Source organism: Linepithema humile, chromosome 1, assembly GCF_040581485.1.
Source record: "Linepithema humile isolate Giens D197 chromosome 1, Lhum_UNIL_v1.0, whole genome shotgun sequence".
Classification (NCBI taxonomy): Eukaryota; Metazoa; Arthropoda; class Insecta; order Hymenoptera; family Formicidae; genus Linepithema; species Linepithema humile.
Window position 1 is genome coordinate 35,082,957 of NC_090128.1, and position 27,681 is coordinate 35,110,637.

The 27,681-nt window shown below is 36.5% G+C and overlaps 2 protein-coding genes across 8 annotated transcripts in view; one reads left to right on the plus strand and one right to left on the minus strand.

Annotated features, from left to right (window-relative positions):
- The window catches only part of SoxN (SoxNeuro), a 278,527-nt gene that overhangs the window by 11,924 nt on the left and 238,922 nt on the right, over positions 1-27,681 (plus strand). For all 7 annotated transcript variants that reach the window (XR_010888067.1, XR_001100531.2, XR_001100532.2 and 4 more), the window contains one exon: positions 7,931-7,963. The gene's annotated coding sequence lies outside the window, so the exon portion shown is untranslated. The remainder of the gene's footprint in view (positions 1-7,930; positions 7,964-27,681) is intronic.
- LOC105670967 (uncharacterized) lies at positions 14,453-22,260 on the minus strand. The gene is made up of 4 exons (XM_012364749.2): positions 22,103-22,260; positions 18,142-18,520; positions 17,557-17,721; positions 14,453-15,428 (listed from the first exon to the last, which is right to left on the minus strand). The coding sequence occupies exons 2-4, from the start codon at positions 18,451-18,453 to the stop codon at positions 15,372-15,374; spliced, it is 534 nt and encodes a 177-aa protein (XP_012220172.1). The 5' UTR covers positions 18,454-18,520; positions 22,103-22,260; the 3' UTR covers positions 14,453-15,371.

Sequence of the window (27,681 nt, forward strand, 5' to 3'; positions counted from 1 at the left end):
TTAAATTTCTTTTTATTTGTTTTTGTGATACTCGCATCGGCTTATCCGTTCGATTTCGCAAATCTCTTTCGTATATTGTTTTGAGAAATATGTCTTATCGCGAATGGGCAGGAAGAATATGTGTAAAAGAGCTCAAGAATTCGGAATTCTTTCCGCGGCACGATTACTCGCTGCGTACGCTCGCTCGCTCGTTCGTTCGCTTATTCGTTTGTTCGCGAGTGAGCGACGGGAAAACTTTTACAACGGGAATTTCAGTCACCGCGGCAACCAGGCGGAGGACGGATGTCTGGAAAACAATAATTAGGAACGCCCGGTGCGCGAATCCGTACAACGTTCAGTTGAGAATATATTTCCGAGCTTTCGGCTCTTCCTCTTCCCCGCCGCTCCGCCGCCCGTCCGCCCGTCCCTCAATGGAAGCCCTTGGAACTCCGTAAAATAGACAAAAGCCCTGCTGCCGAACAATTCGTCTATTCTGCTGCGCGGTTACGAGCGAACGAGCTTGAGCGTATAACATATTCGTATGGTCTCGCGTTGTCCTCGTTCCTCCTGAAATTCCGGCCGTCGATGATCCTTCTCTCTACCCTGTACGCATCCCTACTCCCCCTCAAACGTTGACGAGGACGGTGCAGCTTCCGTTACCCTCCACGCGTGCGTACATGTCTATTATATCCTTTCATCGCGCGGCGCCCTATTCTGTCACGGGAGTTAGCAACTTTTAACAGGTTCCTCTGTGCCGAGAGACGATTATTTGTCTCGCGATAGCTCAATACCCGTCGACTTTTGGAAAAAATCGCGCTCGCTTCTTGACGCGCAGGCGCGCTGAATTTTCTCAAAACCGCAGCTTTGCTCTTGCCATTCAACACGACTCTACTAGCAAATTAGCTTTTGAATTCTCAAGTGTCCTTTTGAATCTTGAGTGACTTGCGTCATTTTATATGGCGGACTTCTGGCTTTCTCTCTATTTTTTTAACGCGTGATTGGTTCATTAGAGGAACATTCGTATCTCATACGTTTGTTATAACGTGTCATTGAAGTAAAAATGAAATACGAATTAAATTATTAGAAGTTGCATAATAGAACTGCCGATAATTCGTTCGTTCGAGGAATCCATCGGATGTCGATATATTGGACGTCGGTCCTTTATTAATGTTCGCACGTGTGACGCGTGCACGCGCGCTTCTATACGGCATTATAACATCACGGGTAATGCTTTCGCGAGCATCTCCCGAGGACTGATTCGCGTTATTGCATTATGTGCTACTCGCACGTACATACGACATAATCGTCGCTTCTATTGCGCGTGTAGAGAGAGAGTGAGAGAGAGAGAGAATGGAAGTCGTTGTATTCGTACGTGAATCGTGCTTGAATTTGCGTGTATCCCGCGCGACAAGGGACGTTGCTGCGTACGCGAAAACGAACCTGAATGATGCCGATGCTATAGCTGCAAATCAGGAATACATTGCAGGAAGTGGATATCGCCATATAGCACAATAACAGCAATTGGCATGAAAATAGCAAGAACTGGCATGAAAATTTCAACTTTTTCTGACTTCTGAGAAAGAATAATTTATTTCAAAAATTTACCATATGACGAATAAAATATTAATTTGCCACTTGAATAATTATTGCAAAACGTGATGTGTTCGAAAATATTTAAGAAAATAATTGAGAAATAATTTATAAATTGAGAATAAATCATCACGATTATGTCAACGAGATCTTTTAGTCGCGTAGAAATATATAGACAAATTTTCTCCATGCGTACGACTGTTGGCGTATCATAATGCCAGAGGCGATCGCGATGACAAAGCGTTATCGCTCTATTCTACGTGTAAGGATAAAGAGCACAAAGGAAGTGCACGTATGGTTTATAGTTGCAATGCGTATAATATATAGGAAGTTCGTTTGGCAAAGCCAATGATGAACATCCGTGACAAATGTCTAGGAACTTCGTGGGGAGAAGCGTAGAGTCGTAACGCAGGAGGTTGAAAGGCGCGCTCGAACGGAGCCTCTCTAGTGTAGTCGGTTAATCAGTTATGCTGAGAAGTTAATTAATTATATCATCATGCATATATTATGTCAGTTATGCATACCGTTTAATTCACGTATGTATTAGATGTTATATCCGACCTAATTACAGCACGAATAATTTATGGAAGGATTATTAAACCATTGTAATCTAGAGGTAAACCGTCAAAATTGTATACACCAATACTTGTTAATGTTCAAGCTCTTCAAATCTGATGAAAAACAATAAATTTTTATGGGACAAATTGAGATGCAATACGAAACTGATGTCTCATTTATAACAATCATTTTTTTTTGTTTTTTTTTTTGGAACTGTTTGAATTATTAAGAATAAAACGAAAATTCTCAATAGTTTGTAAATTTCTACAAAAAGATAATTGAAAGATAACCAGTTTTACATACACGATTTTTTTATTTGATTTATTTTTTATTTATTTATTTTAATTATTTGCATAAATTTGACAAACTTTTTTGTGAATTTAACTTGATAATAGATCTAAAATTTGATAAGGGATTGGAATATATGTATAATGCTATTCACCCACGTGTGCTCGTTCTCCATAACGCCCCGAATGACTAAGATCTTCAAAGACAGCGTGCGAGCGATCGACTCGTTATTATTCGCGGTTTGACGAGGGTGGCGAAAGAGGTTTGACTTTTAGCCGGCGAGCCGAGGGGTTTGGGGCGGGCGGTTTCGCGGTTTTGGTAGTGGCGCGGTAACAATGGGTCGAGGATGGCGTGGCGCGGTCGCCACAATGCCAACTTGCCAGACTTCTTTGCGTGTCAAATGACTGAACCGCCGCGGAGAGTGTGCGGGCGAAATCCACGGGTGGGGACCGCGGCGCGCGGACTGGGGCGCGGGCACGGGGGTTGCAGAGCGAAGGGAGGAGAGGGTGGTATGAAAAGCGTGCTTTGTTTGGAAACAATGCCGATACTCGGCTACATCCTCATCTCCATTCTTCGCCTTGACGCAGCGCCGTACCGAAAAGGGTTGCCTTTATTCATCCCTGATTAAAGTTATAGGTTATTTTCGCTCCGTTTCGCGGCGGCGAAATTCGTGCCGACGGATTTTCTAGCCGGCGCCAGTCCACGTTGTCGTGTTTGTTAATTGTTAACTCGATGGTGATGCGGGTCAGAATTTAATCGAATCTTCTTTGGACATGCAGACACGCGAGAATTACCTCGTTGAAAAATTATAATTTTAAAAAATTATTCCAAGTATCGTTGACGTGATTGATCAATATTACACTTATATTATGTAGTCTTAAGATTATTTTTTTTTACGCGAAGAGAATTTTTCGGAGGTATCTCGCGCAAATGGTCGAGCGATCTATCGACGCATCCTCTAATAAAGCGACATGTCCCAGCGCCAGGCAGGGGTTTTCTTGCGTCGAAGGAAAGCCGAAGGAGAAAACGAGGGAGGTTATTACGGGGATGGGGGCGCGTCATCGTAGGAAAGCTCGTAACAAACTATTGAAAAGCCCAGGAATGAAAAATCAATGGCGGGTGACGTTGGGCACGAGTCGGGCCGGACTACGGACGACGAGTATATATATCGGCGGCCGGGGGTGTGCGCGGGGGCGAACGCGGCGAGAGGGGGTGGGAGGGGGTGATTCGGTGAATGGAATATTATTGGGGCATCCTTTCACGCGGACTCGACGGAAGCTAGAAGACCTCATCTGGCGGGCTGTATGGATAGCGTTCGCCCTGGCAATGCCGCCTATTGAACCGTCGGTTATATACGTACACAGACACACGTATTACGCGCATCTCTATACATAGCGAATATGAGCGTTGGCGCGTCGGTGTGTATCCGCGCGCGCCCGTACGCGTGTACGTACGTATACGCTGTGTATACGAAGGAACAGTTTACACGAAAACGCAGTTCATTCGTTCGTTCACTCGCTCGCTCGCTTCCGCGCGTGTATATTCGCGCACACAGAGAGAACGTACGGCTACGTAGGTATACACGCTATACACATTCGCGTGTAAGTCGCGTTTATGTGTGTGCTTCAGCACGTACGTATGGGTTCTTACATTTCATGATTTATCGCGCAGCTTTCAGCGGGCCTCAAAGCGTCCTGAAAGCGCGCAGATTGATAAAAGAAATAATAGAGGACGCGAAATAGAGGGACTCGATCTGATACGGGGAGAGAGCGCGAGATAGGGCGCGAAGGGTGAGGATGCCGCGCGGCGGGGACCGCCGACGACGAGAACGGAAAGATGGGAGGGAGTGGGCGGTGAGGTTTACGAACGCGTCGGACATCGTCCTTGCGAAATAGGAGAGCAGTGGATTCTTTCGATATGCTTTAGTCCGCGCGCGTGTTCCACCCTCTTCTCAGTCCCGCGTCCCACTCGATCGCGTGTCTCCGCACTCGACCGGCACGCGAGCTTTCCACCCACTCCCTGTCCCGCTTTTGCCGCACGTGTATGTATTTCCTACTCTCTTGCGAGGTTAAAGATTCATTACAGCGTTAAATATCTCGACAACTAAATCTTAAATCGAAATTCCGTCAATATAAGAATTGCTTGAAATTAAATGTAAGCGATGGATAAAATTTAGTTCTTTTTAATTACAATTATCTAAATAATTTATATTTTTTCACACTGTTAGAAATATCGCTTGACAACAATTTAAGAATACAAGTATAAAAGTGGCATTTTTGGAGAGAGGTATGAAGGTTTTTAATTGCCAGATAAAAAACACCCATTGATGTAAATTATTTGATAAATCCTGCTGTAATCTTGATAATTATTTTTGAGGAAAAAAAATGTGAGGCTGTAAAATTTGACAACTATATATATTTAAAGGGACGATTAAATATGAAAATAAAAAAAAAAATACAACATGTACAACATATAATCGTGATATACTTTACGATGAAGTATTGTTACATGAGTTTTGCGCGTAGTGTTTCGATTCACGCGTTTGACGATGATAATCGCGAGGATTTGCTTCAAGGTATGCGCCCGCTGGCAATGCAACGGCAGGCGCATAGACGAGATAAAGAGACTCGCGGCGTGGATAGGAAGGTAGAAAGAGGGCAGGGGAAAGACGAGGGAGGCCGGAAAGTTGCAAATGGTATGAAAAGGGGCGAGAGCGCGTGCGAGAGACCGAGAGTAAAGAGGGGAAAGACAAAAGGGTGGTAGAGAACTGTGAATCTCGTGGCAGCATTGTCACTCCATTCGCCGGGTCTGCAAAGCCGGGGCGGTTCCGACGCCACCACCACTGTCACTATAACCACCACCTCCGCCAACGACCACCGCACCGCCACCGTACTGCTATACAACTGTGCTGCTATACCGTCATCCGCTGGCTGCCGTCGCCGGCGCCAATCCCACGAGGTTACCTTGTTTTACTGCCGTCTTCCGGATTATCTATCGAATCGACCGATGTGGTTAATTACTCGTTAATGCGCCGCTGACGTTAATTCCACGATTTTGGCTTTGAACTGGCGGCACTGGCTGATAAATAAAGGGCGGCCCGGCTTCAGAAGCTCGCAACTTGCGTTAATCGCGGGCCGAATCGAAAATTTAAATGGGAGATATGTAAATTCTTCTAAAGTTGCAATAATAAAACTTTCAGCCATTTTATATTCCTAAAACATTATAATTCCTTACACGATGATAGTATTGCCTTCAATGAGTATTAACTGTAAAAAAAGATATCTGATTTTGAAGTAGTTATCGACATATTTTCTCCGCCCGCATCTAACTCGATAAGATTTTTAGCTCTTTAAACAGCGAGTTGTTTGAGTTCATTTTATGCCTGTAGCAGGGGGTGTACGCCTCCACGACCCTTTCAACGAGTTATAATGCGGCCTGTGTGTAGAAAGGGTCCGTTTGAACGAACGATTTATCATTATCCCGATAACCCGACGATACGACGATACGACGCTCAATGTTCCGAACGATCTCTATTTACGCTGGGTTGTATGATTTACTATTTCCTCGGCGCATCTGCTCGCTTAATTAACGTTTCTCCGATACGCCGTTTCGAAGATACGATCGGTGTCGCGGTACCGGAAAACAGGCGCGAGATGTAACATGGAAATCTGTCTGTCGATATCAACCAGCGCAATTATAGAGGATGTCCTGTGTCGCACATACTCCTGCTTATTAAACGTAATATACTCTAATTTGGATAAAATAAAAATATTGATAATAAAAAAATATCACTAAAAGATTAGTTGCTTTCTATTCTTATGTTATTGATATTTTAGTTTAATTATATGTACATATTTTTAAAAATTCAAAAAATTAGTAATATTGTTTTAATATACTTATTTTTTTACAAGAAAATCTAGATTTGTAATTCTGATTATAATTATTTCATTTTTTGTTTAATGCGCTTTGGAATTTGGCGTGAAAAGAATCGTGGCACTCGCAAGGATTTGGCCAAAAGAAAATCTTTGGTCACAATTTATTTTGAATCAGATTACACGCATCCTCCTGTGTGATATTGTATGCGTTTAAAGTGAAAAGTTCTCGAAATAATGGGCGCTCGACTGCGTTTTTCAATGGCCCGTGCATCACGCGCTTTCTGTCTCCCTCTCTTTCTCTCTGTGGCGGCACGTGGTTTAGAGTAATTACACGGCGGCGGAGAGGGCGAGCATATTGTTCGGCCGCAAAGGGTGGTTCGAGCAACCCGCGGTAGGTCGAGTAGAGTGGGAGTATATACACGAGGGCGTGGAGTCGATCCGATGATGCGTGCGGCAATCCACCCTTCGAAATCGAGCCTCGATGAGAGGATTGCTCGTGTCGAAAGAAAGTTTATAAGATGATTTTTGGTTTACTAGTCCAAAGTTATTAATTGGTTTACAAGTCTAAAGTTATTAATTATTCGTATTAAATAAATTCTTCGATTAAAATAAGTGGCCAATGGTCTCTCAACGATGCTGCGATGCTTATGAAATAGATATTAGATTTGAACGATTACACGAAGATTATTAAATTGTATCGTTGGAAAATTCCGCATTCAATCCACTGCCACAATTGCTTCGATTGATTCCATACGATTGATTCCGTCTGATAACGACTAAAAGCGAATTTCTTTGAATGACAAAGCTCTCTTTTTTTTTCTCTCCTTCTTTTCTGAAGAGAAGTTTTTCGTGAATGGTAAACCCGTGACGGCATGTCTGTCGACGTATAATCCGCTTGGTGAGAAAGTCAGAAGAGAGAGAAAGGGAGAGAGTAGAGCACACAATACCGATGCCTCGTATCTTCGGTATCTCTTTGCGCGGAGCTCTCATTGTGACCGCGGGGCGGCATAGTCAGCTATTATGTTTATTAAGTTGGCGGGGATGTGCTGATTCCAAGAGAGGAGAGAAGTCGACGCGGTGTGGTAGGTGGGTGAGGGCCGGATAGTCTAGAAGCAGGGGGTGTATTGTCCCGCGCATTTCTGCCCCATTGTGTGACATCACGGCCCGATAACTGCCGATAAGGCCTCGGCAATGCTCAAACTGGGGGTGTATGCGCGACCGTGCCCGCCGTGCGCTCTCTCTCCCACTCCCCCTCTTTCGCGCGCGTGCACGCGCGCGCACAAGCGAGAAGAATATAAAAAGAAAGATATAATGCACACAGATGTGTAGCGCGTGGAAAGAATACCGATGTCGCGATAAGAAAAGGGCGAAAAGGGAACGACTCGATTTCCTCCACATTTCTGGAGCTCTGCTTCTGTGTAAACAAATGTGCAGGACTGCATCAGATATCACGCAGAAATTGAAAATCTAAACAATTCACAACCTGAAATAAGAAACATATTTTGGCGCTTATATTGTGGATGTAACAATATATCTTGGATATGGAATATTTATTGCATTTACGGGTTGCTAAAGTTATTTGAATCATTTTTAAGTAACGTTTAATTCTCATTCTTATTAAGATATGATTTCTGTTTCAGATGCTTCAAATGTTTTTGCAACGATGCGGTTTGGTAAGTGATATTTCTATTTTTTCTAAATCTGTGTAGCGCGTGGACGAGCACACGCTATATCTGCATGCATTACATGTAGTGCTATTAGATGAGAAAAAAGAGCATTATTGATAAAAAAGTAAATTATATTTATAGCGTTGGCAGAAACGGGCTAACGAGAGAACAATTATGTTATAAATAAAATAAAAGATAAATGTATCCGATTTTGCATTATTACTGCTGAATCAAGCAGGGCACAAAGCGTGTGCTGAAAAGGACGTTAAAGTATATAATATTTACATTGTGATAATAATGCAAAATAACATAATAGTAATATCGCATTTTTAGTGTGCAAATAACGAAAATTACGACGACCAAAATGTCAGTGTTATATTTTTCGCCCCTACACTTGCACCCTACGTTGTGCTGACGTTATTGACTAGACAAACGTGTTGGCACGAGTGCCGGACGTGGCTACCGACCATATATGAATAACAATCAGAAACTATAATCCTCCCGCGACACATAATGCTCATAATATATGGATGTATATGATGGCCTTTTACGAGCCGCCGCATTTTTATGTTAATCGCGCAATCCTAGACAGGCGGGACTGGCATCCCTCTCTTTGTTATCTTATAACGCAAATAGTGATCGCCGTCCGAATTTGTTCCGCGCGAACGCCGTAAATAGAAAAGGTCATCTCGCGGAGGGAGGGATTATGAGGGTGCGTGCGCGGGGGCATTTTTTTGGCCGAACTACGTCAAACACGAAGGGCGATACGGCCGCGACATTCCTTTTTTTTTTCCTCGACGGATAAGTGCGGACAGATTCGGGGCTACTTGGAAATTGACTGGCTATTTGATCGGTGACGTGGACGCTTAGGGGATTTTATTGGTACGTCCGCGTATTTATTCACCGCCAAATAGTCGTCGTAATATATTCATGAAGAATTTTATCAGATTATTAAATTATCAGAATAATACATTGCGCCGAGCGTTGATAAGTCGCAACGAGCACACACGTGTTACATTATCTTTTATTTAAAATTTTTTCCGATCTTGGCGTTGTTGCATACGTATATCGCTAAATATAGCCGGAGTTTTGTTTGCTTCGTGTGAAAATCGTATTCAACATGAGATGAAAATCTGACAAACACGTTTTATCGCTAAATGCGCGTTGGAAGCGCGGACCAGATACTTCGTTCGACGACTTAGCATCCTTCTGTGGGTATCTCGTCGGCGCGACGCGCGCTTCAGCGCTTCGCCGATTCACGGCTTCTCTTGAGAACGTTGTAGAAACGAAGGCGACGTGTATACGAGGAGTTATAGAAGGAGAAAAGGGAAAGACGGAAGTAGATAAGGAGCGTCACGGGGAGAGAAAGAAAGAGCGAGAGAGACGGAGAGACGCGGAGCCGTGGCGGCGGCTGGACGTTTTATGCGCGCCGCGCAAAAGATGCCTTTGAATCCTTAATTCCCTTTGAAACTCTTATTCTAGAAGCAAAATGGCGAGAACGAGGCGTATTCTTCGGCTGAATGACATATTGAGCGAGTTTTGTATGCCGTTGCGTCCGCGGACGGCTCATCCAGGGCCCTATGGCCGTTCATATGTTATACGTATTACGTTCTCTCTCTTCTCTTTCCGCATCACGCACGACCGTCACGAGAAACGTCCGCGCGAGTTCGCAGTAAGTCCTTTTCTCTTTCTTGGAATACTCGCTTCGTTTATCACTTTTCGGCAATATGACTTGACGATAAAGAATGTTGTTCGTTTTCTTATTTGGGTTTCTCTTTTTATCGTAGGTTGATAGCGAATTATGTCTGTATCTTAAAAGCTTTCGTCTAATACAGCGCTCGGAATTAGTTGCACATTTCGGGCCGATTCTGGAGACGACGCCTCCTGTCCCTCCACTACCGCCCGGCCGCTGGCGGCCGAGCCGCCGATAGCTCTGGTTCAGGAGCGTTTTATATTAGAAATAGGCTGGATTGTTTAGGCATCTCTCAGGAAATCGTAACATTTTCTTCACTACATAAATAATGTTTATTTTTATTAATACATAATATATATATTTAATTATTAATGAAAATAAACATTATTTATGTAGCAAAGAAAATATTACTATTTTTTGAGAGGTGCCTCAACAACCGAGCCTATTTCTTATATAAAACGCTCCTGCGTCAGAGTTATCGGCGGCTCGACCGCCAGCGGCCGGGCGGTAGTGGGGGGACAGGAGGCGTCGTCTCTTGAATTGGCCCGAAATGTGCAACTAATTCCGAGCGCTGGTCTAATATAAAATTAATTAACTTTTTTTTCTTATTCTTTTACTAGGACAATGAAATTTTTTTAATATCAATAATAATAGTACCAAAATTAATTAAAAAGTTTTTTCAAGCAATTTTAAGTAATAAAATTTTTTTACTTTGCTAAAATTAATACATGAAAAGACGATAAAAATAATTTTTCTAAGATTAGAATCTGCAATAAGTAAATTGTAGGTGCTCGGAAACCGCAGCGGGATAAATGAGATAAAGTTTTGGTAGCGACAAGGGTAACATTTGATCCTTGCTCTCAAGCTCTCATTCGCATAATCTTAGCTTCGCTTTATCGCTTGTGACGGCCATCGCCGCACCGTGGTAATTCCCCGTTGGAATTGCCGACGAATATCGCGTGCATCCCAGAATTCCGGATGGGATCCGCGGGAGCATCGATCGTTTCCCGCGGAAACTCGCGCGCCCGTCTAACGAGGCAGCCGGCGGCGGGATTCGACGACCACCGTCGTCGCCGTCGTCGCCGTCGTCGCCGTCGCCGTCGCCGTCGCCGCCGCCGCTGCCGCCGCCGCCGCCGCCGCCGCCGCCGCCAAGACGGTGGGATCCCGCGACGTGTACGCTTCAAGAACTCTGCATTATCGGTCGGGGGTTTTCTCGCGGATACAATTTCCCGACGCAATTTTCTTTTCAGTCGGCCCCGGCGAATCCAGGCGCGCGCTCGCGCGGGGTTGGACCGTGGGTGGCAAATGGCAAAGAGAGAGAAAGAGGTACGGCCACAAGGGGGTGCGCGGAAGGGTGCAGAAGGTGGAACGGGGGGGTGGCGGAAGGGGGGCGGAGGTGCGGCGCAGCCCATATTCGTGCATTGTGGCACGTTCCATCGCGTTCTCAACTGAACTGAACTCGACTCAACAGTGGAGGACACAATGGGCGGTATGAATAAGTATAACAGACAGACACCGGTACAGACAGACACAGGTAGCTCAGGCCGCAGTATGTGAATGAGGAACCCATTTGATAACACGCCTCCACAGCCACCCAGGTCCATTGTGTCGCTTCCTATTCAGCTGCTCTATGCCCTCTTCTCCTCCTATCCCCTCTTTACCGTCTATCTCTATCTCTCTCTCCCTCTCCCTCTTTCATTCCTCCTCCCGTCCTCCGCTTTCCGCCGCCACCTCTTCTCTTCTGCCGGATTCGCCTTGCATTGCCGGTGGTGTTACCCCTCTCGCTCGCTCGGTCTTGTTCCAATATCAGCGCGGAGATCTTGTCCTATCTGTCCTGCACCTGTATTATGCACAGTGGAAAAAGACAGACACGGATTGGCTGTGTGGATCTTTCTTCTCCTTTATTTCGATCGCGTCGTCGACTGTGTAAGATCACTAGGCGGGTGAATTAGGGAAGAGATGTAGAGATACTGTGCGAGAATCGTTCCAAATCCGACGAATAACTTATAAATAACTTAATCTTTTTTTTAATATCTGTGTCTCAAAGGACAACGAGTAAAATTATTTGGTGTTTGTCAGGACAATAATTCTGCTATTTTTTTTTTTACTTTGAAAAAGGAAGAAAATTTATGGAATTACTAACATTAGATCATTACTTTGAAATTTCGGTATTATTTTATAAGAAAGAAAAAAAAATGAAATATGGATTTATGACACAAAGTAAAAATATCAATTTTTTATCTTTTTTTTTATCTTTTATTTTTATTTGCTTTTGCGATTGCACCTTTCAACGGCACCGTGTGCGCGTCTTTAGCGGCGAAAGGGTTAAACCGACCCTGTTCGCGGAACCGGCATAACTAGCGAATGGTCCTGGTCGCGTGGATGGACTAGCCATGGAAGCCGGCACAGCAGCCGCGGCTCGCGTACGTGTAGGTTATACATAGAGATAGAGATAGAGAGAGAGAGAGAGAGAGAGAGAGAGAGAGAGAGAGAGAGAGAGAGAGAGAGAGAGGGGAGAGAGAGTGCGAATGAGAGGGAGGGAAGAGAGTACAGACCAACAACAATGAGGCAGAGACAAAGCCCAGGTACAATGCTGATGTTGAACTCGACTGATTTCGACGATTTTTGGCCTTTGCATGTGCATCGCGCGTTACTCGACAATGATTCCCGCATACGTAATCATCGCTATAGCCGCGGAACTCTGGTACCCTCGCTCGCGGCAGTGGCTCTCACCCGCGGTCTCTTTTTCTCCGGCGACCGGACCTCTTTTTTGGATCGTCTTTGATGCGCTAACCTATGGTGTATCATCGTGATGTGGCTGTCCGTTTATCGGCTCTGACTATCTGATTCATTGAATGGTAGTAGTAGTTGCGAGCGGCTCTTAGCGACTCTCAATTGTTACGGGCCAACAGAAAAAAATAAAATAGATTATCACTCAGAATCTTTAGAATGCTTGACTTGTAGGCAATATATTATGTGTTTGAATTTTAATGTACAAGTTAAATCTACAATCTCTTGTGAAGCTATAATAAAAAGAAGTTTTTATGTATGAAAAATAAAGCAAAGTATAGTAACAAAAAATTCAACAAGATGAAGATTACTCGATGTTGATACAATGATTTAGACATGCGCATTTCGACTCTAGATGCCGAAATTATTGATTGCCAATCGGGATTTATTTTATTATTTGATATTTAAAGTGATCTGGAAAATCGGGTTCTTATAGTAATTAGTCAATTATACATACCATTATATCTTATACAATGGAACCGATTTATACTTAAGTGAATAATTATTAAGTATTTAAAAATAAAATATTTTATTAAAAATAATTATTACAAAAACAATAAATGTACTAAAAATATACATTGCAATTCATAAAAAACATAATTTAATTATGTCATTGCCGTTGTCGAGTCAATAAATTAATTATCTTACATGCAGTTTATATTATTTATTAATACTTATTTTTCTTTTTAAAATATATCAAATATTATATTTATACCATTGTATTGTGTAAAATAAAAATTATCAGAATCTCTTTCATTGTATATTTAGAAGTATAGATATGAAAATAAGAACCTTATTTTTGTATATATATTATAGATTAAGTAGATTCAGTTAAAAGTGGCATTTTGTTCGAAAATCTCCGCGGCGCATAAATTGACGATGGTCTTCATCGGTCCCGTGTAACTTTTTCGAGACTCGCAAAGGGTAGATCCTGATCGATTGAGCACCGCTGACCGCACCTGAATAGATACATTGTGCCGAGGCGGCCTATTGACGGGCGATTGTTCCCTCAACAATAACAACAATATCTGAATAGTCGTCCTGCGCATCTCTCGCGCGTTGCACGCACCCACGCATCCGCGCGGACGGGGCGCTTCCACGCGCGCGCGTGCACCGGTATATATGCACGCGTGCATCCTGAAAGGGTCCCGCACACCCCGCGGAATACGCGCAAGCGATATAAACGCACACGGCAGTGGTGGATTTACCAAATGTCGAGACCCAAACGCGAAAAATCATCAGACAAGCAACATCGCTCTTAATTTCGATTATTAAACGCGAAACAATTGGGTTAATATATTAACCCAATATTAATATATTAATATCTTATTTGTAATTATTATTATAAATAATGAATACATAAGATAATAATTATATATATTGCAGGATAATATAGAACTTAAAAAAAAAAAAAATATAGGGATATTTTTGTAATTTTTTTATTATAAATGTGTCTTTATAATTAATTATTTGTCTCTTCTTTTAAATGTGCGTAATGAAGAGATTGAGAAATCTGTCAATGAGTACCGCGTGCGTGAGAATCGGGGAACGCAGCCGTGCGATGCGGCCTGATGCAAGATTCGCGAGTGTGGGCTCTCGTCAGAGTGTGGGTCGCACGGGCGGGATTGTGGATCGAATCGGCCGCAGCGCCACGCCGGGTGTTACGCTCGAGCTGAAACAATGCAGAAGCACGAGGGTCCGAGCGATCAATCCCCTTGTGCGGCTCGTGAAACGGCACTAATGCCTTTCGCGCGAATTTACGTGCTAATTCGCCGAACGTGCTCATCTTCGGCTTAAGTATAGCTAGCTGCTAGGAGATCCGTTGATGTTGATAATGCATTGCGATGCAGATCCTTTTTTTATATTAGTTAAAGAGTTGTAGATAATTCTCTCTCTCTCTCTCTCTCTCTCTCTCTCTCTCTCTCTCTCTCTCTCTCTCTCTCTTTCTCATTCTTTATAAAAGTAAAATTTATAAAATACAGGATAGATAAAATAATTTGCAACAAAACAAATATTTTTTTGTGCTAATTTATTTCGTATAATCGTGATGTAAGACAAATGGTTGAACATTAAGTCATTGTCATCGATATAAGTCGATGCGAGTGCAAATTTTAATAGTAGCTTTTGTTTCATACTTGAACGGTTTTACATAAGGAACTGATATTGTTACGTACACTATTGTCATTTGTGCGTAATATCATATATATGCGTATTATCTAAAGCTACTTTTATAGCATCTTATCTAATTTATCAACTCTATATTTTGTAAATTTCTTAAACTTGATATAAAAGATGATTAATGTGAATGTTTATCAATTTTCTAGGTTTTTTGCATAGAGTTGATAAGTTTGGATTATGAGAGATTTATATAAATAAAGAGTATCGCAAGATGGGGATATGATTGCGCCAGTAGAGATTATTTTATCATATTAAAAAAGTTTTTAGAAGAATTGTAGTATCTAATATTAGAAAAACAAGTTTAAATAAAGCATCAAATAACCTTAAGTTATTTTTACCGTGCTGCAAAATTTATGCTGCTGGCATAATTTTGCCACATCTTACGACATCAAATTGTAGGAAAATTGATGATCACTGCAGTCCGTAATCAGTGGAAAAAATATATATCTCTTAAAATCTTGAATCTAATTTAACACGATACCTCTTTCAAATATACGTATGACAAACAATATCGTCAATATCACTTGTGCACTTGAAAAAGATTCTGTGTTAAATGAGATTCGAATCAATATGCGCGTTTTATATCGCGAATACGCGATACGCGTCGTGTCTTTTGAATATTACAATTATCATATTTTTGTATAATGTTCAATTGACATTTTTGTTCAGCTACTGCTTATCCGATCTATTATCGGTTTAATTGTCCATAACGTTAACGATGACTGTTAATCGTTTTGTTCTTTTTTTTTGTAGTTAACAGGTGAGCATTTTATTTGTAGAAAATTTGCAGTCTGCGTATATACAAAGTGGCTGTAAAACATAATTTCAATTATTAGAGTTTGATTTGTTATATAATCTAATTTAACTTAATTCAACTTTATGTGTTTGAGCTTTACTTATTTTACGTGATTTTTTTACTCATTTGTGAATTAAAAAAAATATGATTATGAGTTATAATTGCAAAAATTATCAAGAAAGAGATATAATATATAAAACGTGTTATAAAATAAACTATATATAAGTATAAGTAAAAAACCAAATATAAATAAATAAGAAATATTAAATATTTTATTTTAACACGTTCTCTGCAAAAATTTTCGATGATTTCTGCGGCAATTTTTACGCCACATGACGCACATGTGTATGCCATATGTGACAATGTGTTACTAATTGACTAATGCCCACCAATGTAGATTAATTTTAATATTTTAATTTTCGGTTGAATTTACTTTTTATCTTTTTTTAATTCTAAGAATTAGAATAAGTTGAACCGAGATTAAAGTTAATCTACGTTGGTGGCACTGGGCATAACAGTATTGCTTGTAACATATACCTTTATATTTATAAGATTATTCTTAAAGAAATTATTCTTAAAAAATATATATATAACATTTAAAATGTGCTATAAAACAAAACAAAAATTACGTGTGTGAAGTTAGCACATCATATTTTGACATTGCATGAAAAAACGACAGTTCTGCTCGCATACACTATAGTTCTACAGTTCTAGATAGTTTTTAACAATAGTTCTATCGAATTACGCCAAAAAAATAAAAAAATAAAATTTTAAGAAATGAGATGCTAACTTCTCGTCTCACCTTCCAGCATCTCACCGAATTTCGAACGTATGAGCCATAAAGTACGAGTATTCAAAGAGTTCTACCGTTTCAACCCATCATATCAATAGTTCTGGTCATAAGAACAATAAAAAAAAATTCTAGTCATTATTAAAAGCATTTCACGCGCTGAAATGTAATATGCTAGCGTCATTAGCAATAATTCTGGATTTGTACGAGCATAGAATCATAGTTCCCAGTCCCTAGTATTATTTACATTACAGTTCTATCCAGAAACAATCATTTAACTATTTATTTATAATTATTATTTCCGCCAAAAGTGCCTAAATATGATATGCTAGCGTCACTAGCGATAGTTCTGGGTTTGTACGAGCATAGAATCATAGTTCCCAGTCCCTAGTATTATTTACATTACAGTTCTATCCAGAAACAATCATTTAACTATTTATTTATAATTATTATTTCCGCCAAAAGTGCCTAAATATGATATGCTAGCGTTACTAGCGATAGTTCTGGGTTTGTACGAGCATAGAATCATAGTTCCCAGTCCCTAGTATCATTTACATTACAGTTCTATTTAGAAACAATTATTTAACTATTTATTTATAATTATTATTTCCGCCAAAAGTGCCTAAATATGATATGCTAGCGTTACTAGCGATAGTTCTGGGTTTGTACGAGCATAGAATCATAGTTCCCAGTCCCTAGTATCATTTACATTATTGCTAGTGACACTAGCATATTACATTTCAGTGCGTGAAATGCTTTTAATAATGACTAGAATTTTTTTTTATTGTTCTTATGACCAGAACTATTGATATGATGGGTTGAAACGGTAGAACTCTTTGAATACTTGTACTTTATGGCTCATACGTTTGAAATCCGGTGAGATGCTGGAAGGTGAGACGGGAAGTTAGCATTTCATTTCTTGAAATTTTATTTTTTTGTTTTTTTAGCGTAATTCGATAGAACTATTGTTAAAAACTATCTAGAACTGTAGAACTATAGTGTATGCGAGCAGAACTGTCGTTTTTTCATGCGATGTCAAAATATGATATGCTAACTTCACACACGTACAAAAATTGTTGTTTTAACAAATTATCATATTCAACTTTAAGGACATGGAAATCACGTGGCATTAAATTGGAATGGAAATTTTCCACAGCATTTCTTACTGGTGATTTATGCGTTACGAATTTAGTGATAACTTATTTAAATATTTAATCTTATCTATATTTTGTCGATATCTTTCAATTAAAACTTATATTTGTTAGTTTGAATTATCAACAAACTTCTATAATGGTAGCCAATATTTATTTGAAGAACAAAAGCTTTCGTTTAAAAAATTATCATGTACATACCGTTTCTTTAACATTCTTTTCTTCCTTATTATTACGTTGACGCAATATAAACGATTGTGCAACATTAGCGCGGGCTGTCGGAAGGGGTTGCCAGAGCGTTGCAGGACGGATATTTCCGCCTAAATTCAATATATCTCTGTTTTCATACAAGATCCGGATATTTTCCTGAAAAGAAACAGTTTTTTTTCTTGTTTACAAACATGAATATTTATGTTCGATAAAACCGATGTAAAACTATATTCTCGTAATTATTTTTTTATTAGAAGAGTTCTCTTTGTTGATAATAATGTTATTTTAAGAGAAGCTGTTTGTGCTTATCTTTTGATAATTGATGACTATTAAGCAAATATTCTTTTGGGAAAATATTAAGAAACCATTTAATAAATCTCACAAACTTTCTTCCTTATCTTAATGACTATTAAGCAAATGTTTTTTTGTGATAATATTAAGATACTATTCAAAAAATCTCAAACTTTCTCTCTTATCTAATAGTTTCTTCGAAAATTTTTATATATAATGTAACTTTCTTATAATCGCTTTTTATGTTAAGATCTAGATCATCATGCTATCGTTTGCGAAACTTACCATTTTTTGTTCCTTTTCCTGGTTACCTTTTTTATCTTGGATATTTATGTTATTTATTTTTTCTTCGCTTTTTTTCTGATCAATTAATCGAATTGGTGTAATTGGTCTCGATGAATTTGGTGTTATTTCGACGGATGAAGTATTGTATGTCATGCAGCTACTGACGCCACTCGAGTCACTGGCTGTGCTTGGAGATTCTCTTCCGGCAGTGGGCAAATTCCGTTCGTTTGCAAGCTTAAAAAGCTTTGCATTTAACGTTGAAAAATTATCCGGATTTAAACCGGATAAGGGAAGCGCTACTGTTAGTGCCATTTTATGCGCAGGTCGTCTATTGGTGTACGCACAGTATTGGTTAAGATTTATCCTTATTTAAATGGACCTTAAAAATTGATATATAATTTTAAAAATATAACACAATAAAATTTTTACAAAATATATAACATTTGCAGTACTAATTGTTTATTTGAGTTCCGTAATTAAAATGATTTTTAATTATTGATACTTTGTAAATTTTTTGCTCAATTTCTATTTGCATCTACATTTTTCGTTAAACTTTATTTATAAAGATTTAAATCTTCTATTAAAAATTAATACTTGAATATTAACATTACAAAATTCATCAATTTATGATATAATACTCTTCTTCCATGATTTCCCACACAGCACACAAAAGCATTCAAAAGATATTCCGACGATAGCATATCTTAAAGATATTTTCCGGATGTCGTCTGAACATCCCGCTGTAGTATGCCTGCTGTGTGGGTTTATTATAATAATTGTAATTTTTATTACTTTAATAATTTCCTTTATTATATATACTTTAATAAATAACAAATATATTGATTGTTTCTTACTTGAAGGACATACCGTCGAATTAATTTGAATGATTTCAAATTATTTATTTAAATATTTATTTAAATTTATATTGCTATTTCATCAATTAAAATTTTATCTTACAGATGAAATACATAACAATAAATTAACAATTAAATTAGTTGGACATCAATGATACAAATATTCTGACTTTATTAATTTAAATTTTGATTTATTTATAATTCTTATTCAATCTTTAAATTAAAATGAATTTCGATTATTAGACAACGTATTATTTCTTTTAATTTTCTAATTTAAATATATATATACATACAGGGTGTCCGACAATTGCTGAATCACCTCTCGGGTGTAGGTAGAACGGGTTAAACCGAGTAGAAAAGTCCTTTACCGTTTTGCGATTTTCGCAATAATTAATGAGAAATTAATTAAAGAAGATCGGCCAATTTCCGCGAGTCTAAGCGCGCAGCGAGAAGAGACAGCCCACTGTTACGTAGTCGCTAGGACGCAAGGATCTAGCGTTCAGCACCGTTCGTATGTTGCCATTTTCATTGTAGAGCGCTCCTCCCAACGCTTCATCGCGTGCTTAGTAACCAAATAACAGTGGACTGTACCGCCACGGGTCTCTTCTCGCTGCGCACTTAAACTCGCGCGAATTGGCCGATTTTCTTGAATTAATTTCTCATTAGTTATTGCGAAAATCGCAAAACAGTAGAGAACTTTTCTACTCGGTTTAACCCGCTCTACTTATACCCGAGAGGTGATTCAGCAATTGTTGGACACCCTGTATATATATATATATATATATATATATATATATATATATATATATATGTATATATATATATATAAAATTCGAACACGTGGGTTAAACATAATTTACACTCGGTCACAGGAATGTCTTAACACACGAACATGCACGGATGTCAAGGCATATCGAGTCGGCGTGTTCCGACTCTACATATTTTTACATTATGACTGTGATCATGAACACAGCGGCAACGCTGTTTTGGCTGTTTTAACGTGTTTGAATTATATATATATATGATTTAATCGTCCTGGAATTGTGAATTTATTTGTCTAATAATGGAATTTTTGAAGCATGAATTACATGGATATAGTTAAAATTCAAATTACATAATTCAAACACGTAAAATTCGACATGACTTAGACGTGACTGTAAATATTTTTTTTATTTTAAACATTCATAAATTTTTTTCGAATATGTGGATTAAACAAGTGAAAAGTACAAATGCAAGTAGAAATTAAGCAAAAAGTTTACAAAGTATCGATAATACGAAATTATTTATGGAAATAAAATGGGAATAATTAAAAATCAATTATGGAAATAAAATAACCAATCAATACCTGCAAATATTATATATTTTAGACACGTGGGTAATCCACGTGTCTCATATATATGATTGATTTAATCGTCCTAGAATTGTGATTTCATTTGTTTAATGATGGAACTTTTGAAGCATGAATTACATAGATATAGTTAAAATTTAAATTGGAATATTTAAACACGTAAAAGTGTTGGTTCTCTAACAATTCCGAACACGTGGATAATCCATGTGGGTAACTCACATTGTCTCATATATATGATTGATTTAATCGTCCTGGAATTGTGATTTTATTTGTTTAATGATGGAACTTTTGAAGCATGAATTACATGGATATAGTTAAAATTTAAACTGGAATATTTAAACACGTAAAATTCGAACACATCGGTTACCCACGTGGTAACCCATGTGTTTAAATTTTACGTGTCTGAATTTTTCAATTTGAATTTTCACTATATATTTTATATATTATATATAATTATATATATATATATATATATATATATATATATATATACAGGATGTTCATTTGAAAACTTTCCAGCTGATTATCTCGAAAAGTATGAAAGATACAAAAAAAAGCTAAAACACGTGTTCCATGATTTCGAGGGGGAAAGAGAACGGCATTATCAATTTTTTATTTGGAAGGCGTTTTCAACGTAATTTGAAGGTCAAATTTGTTTTTTTAAATGGAAACCTATATTTTTTATTGCAGAATTTTATTCTACACAAAAAAACAAGTAATTTCTATAGGAAACATTTTTTTATTCAATAGATATAGTGGTAGGAAGATCTCAAGCCCAAGTAGATCGTATTTTTTGATAAATATTGATAAAAAATTGATAATGCCGTTCTCTTTCCCCCCCGAAATCATGGAACACGTGTTTTAGCTTTTTTTTGTATCTTTCATACTTTTCGAGATAATCAGCTGGAAAGTTTTCAAATGAACATCCTGTATATATATATATATATATATATATATATATATATATATATATATATAATTATATATAATATATAAAATATATAGTAAAAATTCAAATTGAAAAATTCAGCCACGTAAAATTTAAACACATGGGTTATCCACGTGGGCAACCGATGTGTTCGAATTTTACGTGTTTAAATATTCCAGTTTAAATTTTAACTATATCCATGTAATTCATGCTTCAAAAGTTCCATCATTAAACAAATAAAATCACAATTCCAGGACGATTAAATCAATCATATATATGAGACACGTGGATTACCCACGTGTCTAAAATATATAATATTTGCAGGTATTGATTGGTTATTTTATTTCCATAATTGATTTTTAATTATTCCCATTTTATTTCCATAAATGATTTCGATTTATCGATACTTTGTAAACTTTTTGCTTAATTTCTACTTGTATTTGTACTTTTCACTTGTTTAATCCACATTCGAAAAAAATTTATAAATGTTTAAAGTCAAAAAAATGTTTAAAGTCACGTCTAAGTTTTAAATGAAAAAAAGAATAAGTTTATAATAAAATTACACAATTTTTGATTGGTACATATCACAAACATACAGGATTTTTTACTTATATAACGTAAATAAGCGCATAATATGTTATAAATCATAATCATCATCACAAATAACGTACATTAGTACATTAGTAAAAATACGATAGTAGACTAAATATTCGAAGAAAATTATTTTGTTTCGGACACTGTCACAATTATTACCGGTCATATAATTTGTTATTTATTTTATCACATATTACTATTTTTTACACTAAAATTTTACTTTTGTTTTAACATTACCTGATAATTTAGTAGAATCGTTGTATAGAAGATTTACAAGATTTAGTTGTCCGAAAACAGTGCTTTGTGGTTAACGGCTGAGACACAACTGCCGAAACATAACATTTACTATTGAATATGAACGTCCTTAGTCGTTGGAAAGTGGAGGGGGGATTGGTTTGGAAATGATAACGGAAAAAGCTAAAAAAACTATGCAAAGTGGAAAAAATACATTTAGTTTAACTAACACTTGCCATTCTATTATGTTAATAAAACTTTATGTTAATAAAATCTTTTTCTTAGTAAATGAGAAAAAATTTATATATTGCGTGGTTCTTAGTACTACACGTATTACAACCTTCCACGTACAATCAAGTTTGAAACTTTTGACTGTTGTTTGGATATAATAGGTACAATACCTACGAAGTATAATATCTATCGTAGGTACAATACCTACGAAATATAATACCTATCGAGTATTTTTACGAGACGATTTATCTTTTAAAGCCATTACATGTAAAAAAGTTTTAATCGTAATTGTAAGACCACTAACCATTGAGCCACTAATGCGATATCGCCCACTGCGGTCCCGGCTCCGCTGCCTCACACAACCGTGTGTCACACGGATACGTGACGTACGCTTCCGTGAGGTTGTGTGAGGCAGCGGAGCTGGGACCGCGGTAGGCGATATTGCATCACTGCATTGAGCTCTATAACTGTTATAGTATAACATATTGTAGTGGGCTGTTTGAAGCAGTGAGGATGGACCACTGTAGAAAGATAGTTTTTGATATTACCGGGAGAATATCTGTCTCATTTTTACCAATACACGGTAAATATGAAAGAAATGCAGGCACCTCCCCGGCAGCTCTCCGGCTACTCTCTTTGATTCGAACACATCTTATGGGGAAGCTCTCTCCAGTCTGTTACGATCAATCAGGTTTTATTCTTTTCAGCTGAGACGCAAATAGGATAGTACAGGATAGATAGATAATCTGGCCGAAAAAGAACAAACTCCGAGATTTACTACTACCTGGATTTCGAAAAAATAAAGAAAAGTTAAAAGAAAACCAATAAAATTTTAAGTCATATTCCTTTTTAAATAAAAATATGTTTGTAATCTAATATAATTTGTTAAAACAAAAAGCTTTTATTTTATTTTGTACGCATTTTTAACGTTATACATTTTTTTATGATAATGATTGTTTTATAAATATTATAAGGCATATGTTACAAGCAAAACTCATCATACGATTAATGTATGCCAATACTGTTCAATCTTTTGTATGCGAGCTATGTACTTTTTCTTAATAGAGCGATTTTGTGATCTTATTCATGTATGAAGGAATTTATAACATTTGAAGTTCTGTCCTCTTGCATTTCTGTCGCTATTGCAGTCTGGTTTCCTCTTTCCAAAACCTGTTTTTTCGCATTCATTCTGTTAGCTCACACCCCTGGCTTAGATTCATCTAGTAGTTGTTCTCATTTTGTTGTGTTCATCTAATACGAGAGTAAGTCAGTTAGATGCAATTTTAAATGATCCACTCAAATATTTCAGAAATATCGCATTAAGTCAAAAAGTTCATTTTTCAATTATCTTATCTCAGTACTTTTATATACAAAATAATGAGAGGAATCAATTGGTGTAAAAAAAAACACATAGTTGTCTTTAAGAAAAAATATGTAGCAGATATGATATTATATCATAAAAAATGAAGATGATTCAAATCTCCAAAGCGCCTTCACTCAAGATCATAAATATCCCTATCTTTTTCCCCTTCTCCAAACCTTACAACTTTTATTTGAAACATTTTTTTATTTAATGTGGCGTTTTTGACATATTTGAGTGGATCATTTAAAATGGGACACCTTGTATAATGGGTAATTTTGAGATCAATTATTATAGGTGTAAATTTCCACGCGCTTATTAAATTAATTTCTTGTATTGTAATTAAACAGATTGCAAAAGTAAATTTAAAATAGAATGTAAAATGTAAAATTATAAAAATAGTGATGTAATAATACTTTTTGTAATTGTATTATTAAACATTTGGGTCTTAATTTAATTGTAAATTTATTATATTAATATAAAAATGTTACTATAATTTACTGAATATTACCGTTTGTACTGCTTAATGTTATAAAAATTTGGGTACTATTACATAAGATTTTTACAAAATTTTTGTAAAATTACATAATTTTTTATATATACAGTATTATTAATTATGTAAGTTTTATATTTATTATTTGTTTAAATTTGCTAGATTTTTTTACAGTGTATTGCTTTCTCATTAATCCTGCATCTTCATAGGTAATTTTTTCTTTTTATACTTTCATCTGATCACTCTTTCGTCTCTCTCTCTCTCTTTCTCTTCTTCATCCTTCCATCTCTCCCTTTAACATAAATTTTACAATAGAATCAAATAAAGTAAAAATCAGAACGTGAATCGGTTTCACTGATTCATGCTGTAGGAGACATATGTGTACTGACATTTTAAAATCTTTAAAATTTTTAAATTCTTTAAAATTATAAAACCATAAAAATGACAATCATAAAAGTTACAGCTAGAACTGATAAAATTTCTTCGAAAAAATTTTCTTTTTTTGCAAGAAATTTGTTTGATATTCTGTATAAGATATCGAGAACGATATGCTGATAAAAATTAATCAAAGATTTTAGTCATTCAATTTTTATCAGCGATTTAATTTTTGTATGCAACATTTTTAAACAATAAGACAAATTTTTATAAACTTATATTCGATTTGATCTTCATTCTGAATTACAATTTTTTAAAGTTTATATTTTAATAAAATATGAAGTATCTGATAAAATATTTATTTTCTAATGTTCTAATGTAATGAATATTTTTATATATACATAGAATTAAGAAAATAATTGATTAATAATTTTATTTTTTTTTTATTAAAGCATTTGCATTTTCTAAATGTAAAATTAAAAAAATAAAATTATTAATCCATTGTTTTTGAGTAATTTTGGATTTATATATAAACCTATTAAAGTAAGAACATTGAAAAATGGATCTTTTACAAAATATTTTATATTTTATTTCAAAATGTATAAAACTTTAAAATTATATTATTCGGAAATAGACGAAATGGGACATATACTTTAGAAATTTATATAATTCTTTTTAGTTGTCGAATTCTTGGTGTTTTTTATATGTAAGATACATATTTCTTAAATATGTAACTCTATATAAATATATAGAGCCGACTCGCATATATATTTTATCAGTCGATACTTAGTTATTAGAAATGATTAAATATTGAAAAATAAAAAATTAGCACGATAAATACGTTTCTTGTGCAAGAAATAAATTGTAAATTAGTAAAAAAAAAAAAAAAAAAAAAAAAAAACTGATAGATAAAAATTATAGAAATGGAATTTTAAATTACAAGAAATATATCGGTAGAGTAGAAAAGTTTCTTTTATATAAAACTGCAATAGTACAAAAAGCCCAATAGAAACCTAATAATTAATTTTTTTATTGACTTTATTCATGAAATTTTAGATCTTATTACTTCTCTAATTGTGATTAGATTAGGATTAATCGTCACCTTTTATCTGGGAAATCTCCTTTACCGACGAGGTTGGTAAGGCGATTTCCGGTTGGTACTAGTTGGTACTTGCTCTGCTTGTGGTACATACCACGTTTAGCAAGGATACAGGAACCTTCCTACTCATGAAGTCTGCTTTGCCGACTGCAATCTGCATTTTTTACACTATTATTGTTTTACATTTAACTAAATAATATTAATATTTAGAATGAGCTTACATATTTCTGACAATAACAATTGCTTTTATAATGTTAAAAATTTTTTTATTGTAATTGCTATCTTTTACCATGGTACGATATTGCTAGAGAGTGCTTAGGGTAACTACGAATCTTTAATCTTCATTTGGAAAACGTTCGATATTTGTACTCTATTATTTTCTAAAATTATGTCTGTATTTTTCTATACCTTTTTTTTACACTTTTCTATTATTATAAATATTATTAATATGATTATAAAATATATCTAATATATATTACTGTTCAGTATATAGATGTAGCTACGATACAAAGTGGCATATTTATACGAGGATTACTGCTAATTTCTTTTCGAATAAATTTGTTTGCTCGAAACACCGCTAGGGCATCATGACTTTGAATTTTTATGATTCAAGTTTATAATTTTTATCATTTATTATTGTCGTGATACATGATTTGCTTTCCAACTTTTCTTTGATGTTACTTGTATCTTATTAAACACAAAAGGTAAAGATTTATAAAGATTTGTTTAATAGAATAGAGTGTATCTTAAATAAATTTGACCGCATTTTCTCGTGAATGCTTATTCAAGCACTTTATCCTTTATATAGCATATTTGAACACGTACTAGTAGGTGGTCCGATGTTACTCAGTGATCATCATTGGCAAGAAGTCGTGCTTCTCAACTTCCGGATGAGGCCTTCTCTTGCTTTGCAGGTGGCAAAGCTCGTTCACTGTTCTTTCGATTAGCTCTCTTATTCATTGGGTTCCGTGGAGGATATATGTGACTGAGATGAATCTCTGATCATTGAAGCTCATTCGCCATCGAGACATCGATATGTTACAATAAGATCCGTATGTAACATGGAATTATATTCGATCTTGTGGATTCCTGGATTTGGCCTTTGGTGACAAAAGAAGATTGTTTCCCGAGAGTGTGATTATTTGTAAAAATAATTCACACAATCCACATAGATCATAGAAAGTGAGGACTTTTGATTCGTAAAGTACAAATTAATGATCGGATTGCACGACGATGCACGCCAAGGCGTTTATGAAAAGGAAAGGGTTGAAGAAAAGGAAAATTGAACTCTGAGGTTTTCTCAAAGGCCCAAGAAGAGTGTGTGGAATGCTGTGATGGTCGGTGATGAATTCGTGCATGTTATCACACTTGCTACTTCTCTATTGCTCTATCTAGAAGATGAGGATGAGAATCAAGACTTTGATGCGACCTACGTGTTCATGGGGATGGAATAAAAATTTGCGAAAGGGGAAGAAATTCTTTCAAGATAAGATGCTCTCTCTTGAATACTCTCTCGATAAAGACATTTGGCCTTCCCCAATTCTCTCTTTCTCCCCCAAAAGAGTTTCTTGGAGTAAAGTAGGCCAGAACTTACAAGGATACTCCCATTACTGCAAGGTGGACCTCAACGGTGCAGAATTTCACATAAGAGAAAGTGTGAACAGTACGGCTCAGATAGCTCGCCGGTTGAGTGACCACATCTTCACTGGGTCAAAATAATTTGTGTATGTAACAGACATAGCATTTAAAGACTCTACGATGTGTGATAGAGCGTGTCTTTCGCGACGTCTACGAACTTGGAGATTTAGTCAAAAGGCAGAGAACGAGCTGCTTGGAATTAGTTAGGATTCCTCGCGTACTGTAGTAGCGACGTAGACCACTATTTTGCACTAAAATACACAAAGAAATTGTTTTATTTTAATTTTAATCCGCTTTTTTATGCATAATTACAATATTTTTCAGAGTATTTTTGTTCAAAGATAGTTATAAATTATAAAAAGTCATGTAATAAAAAAAAATATACT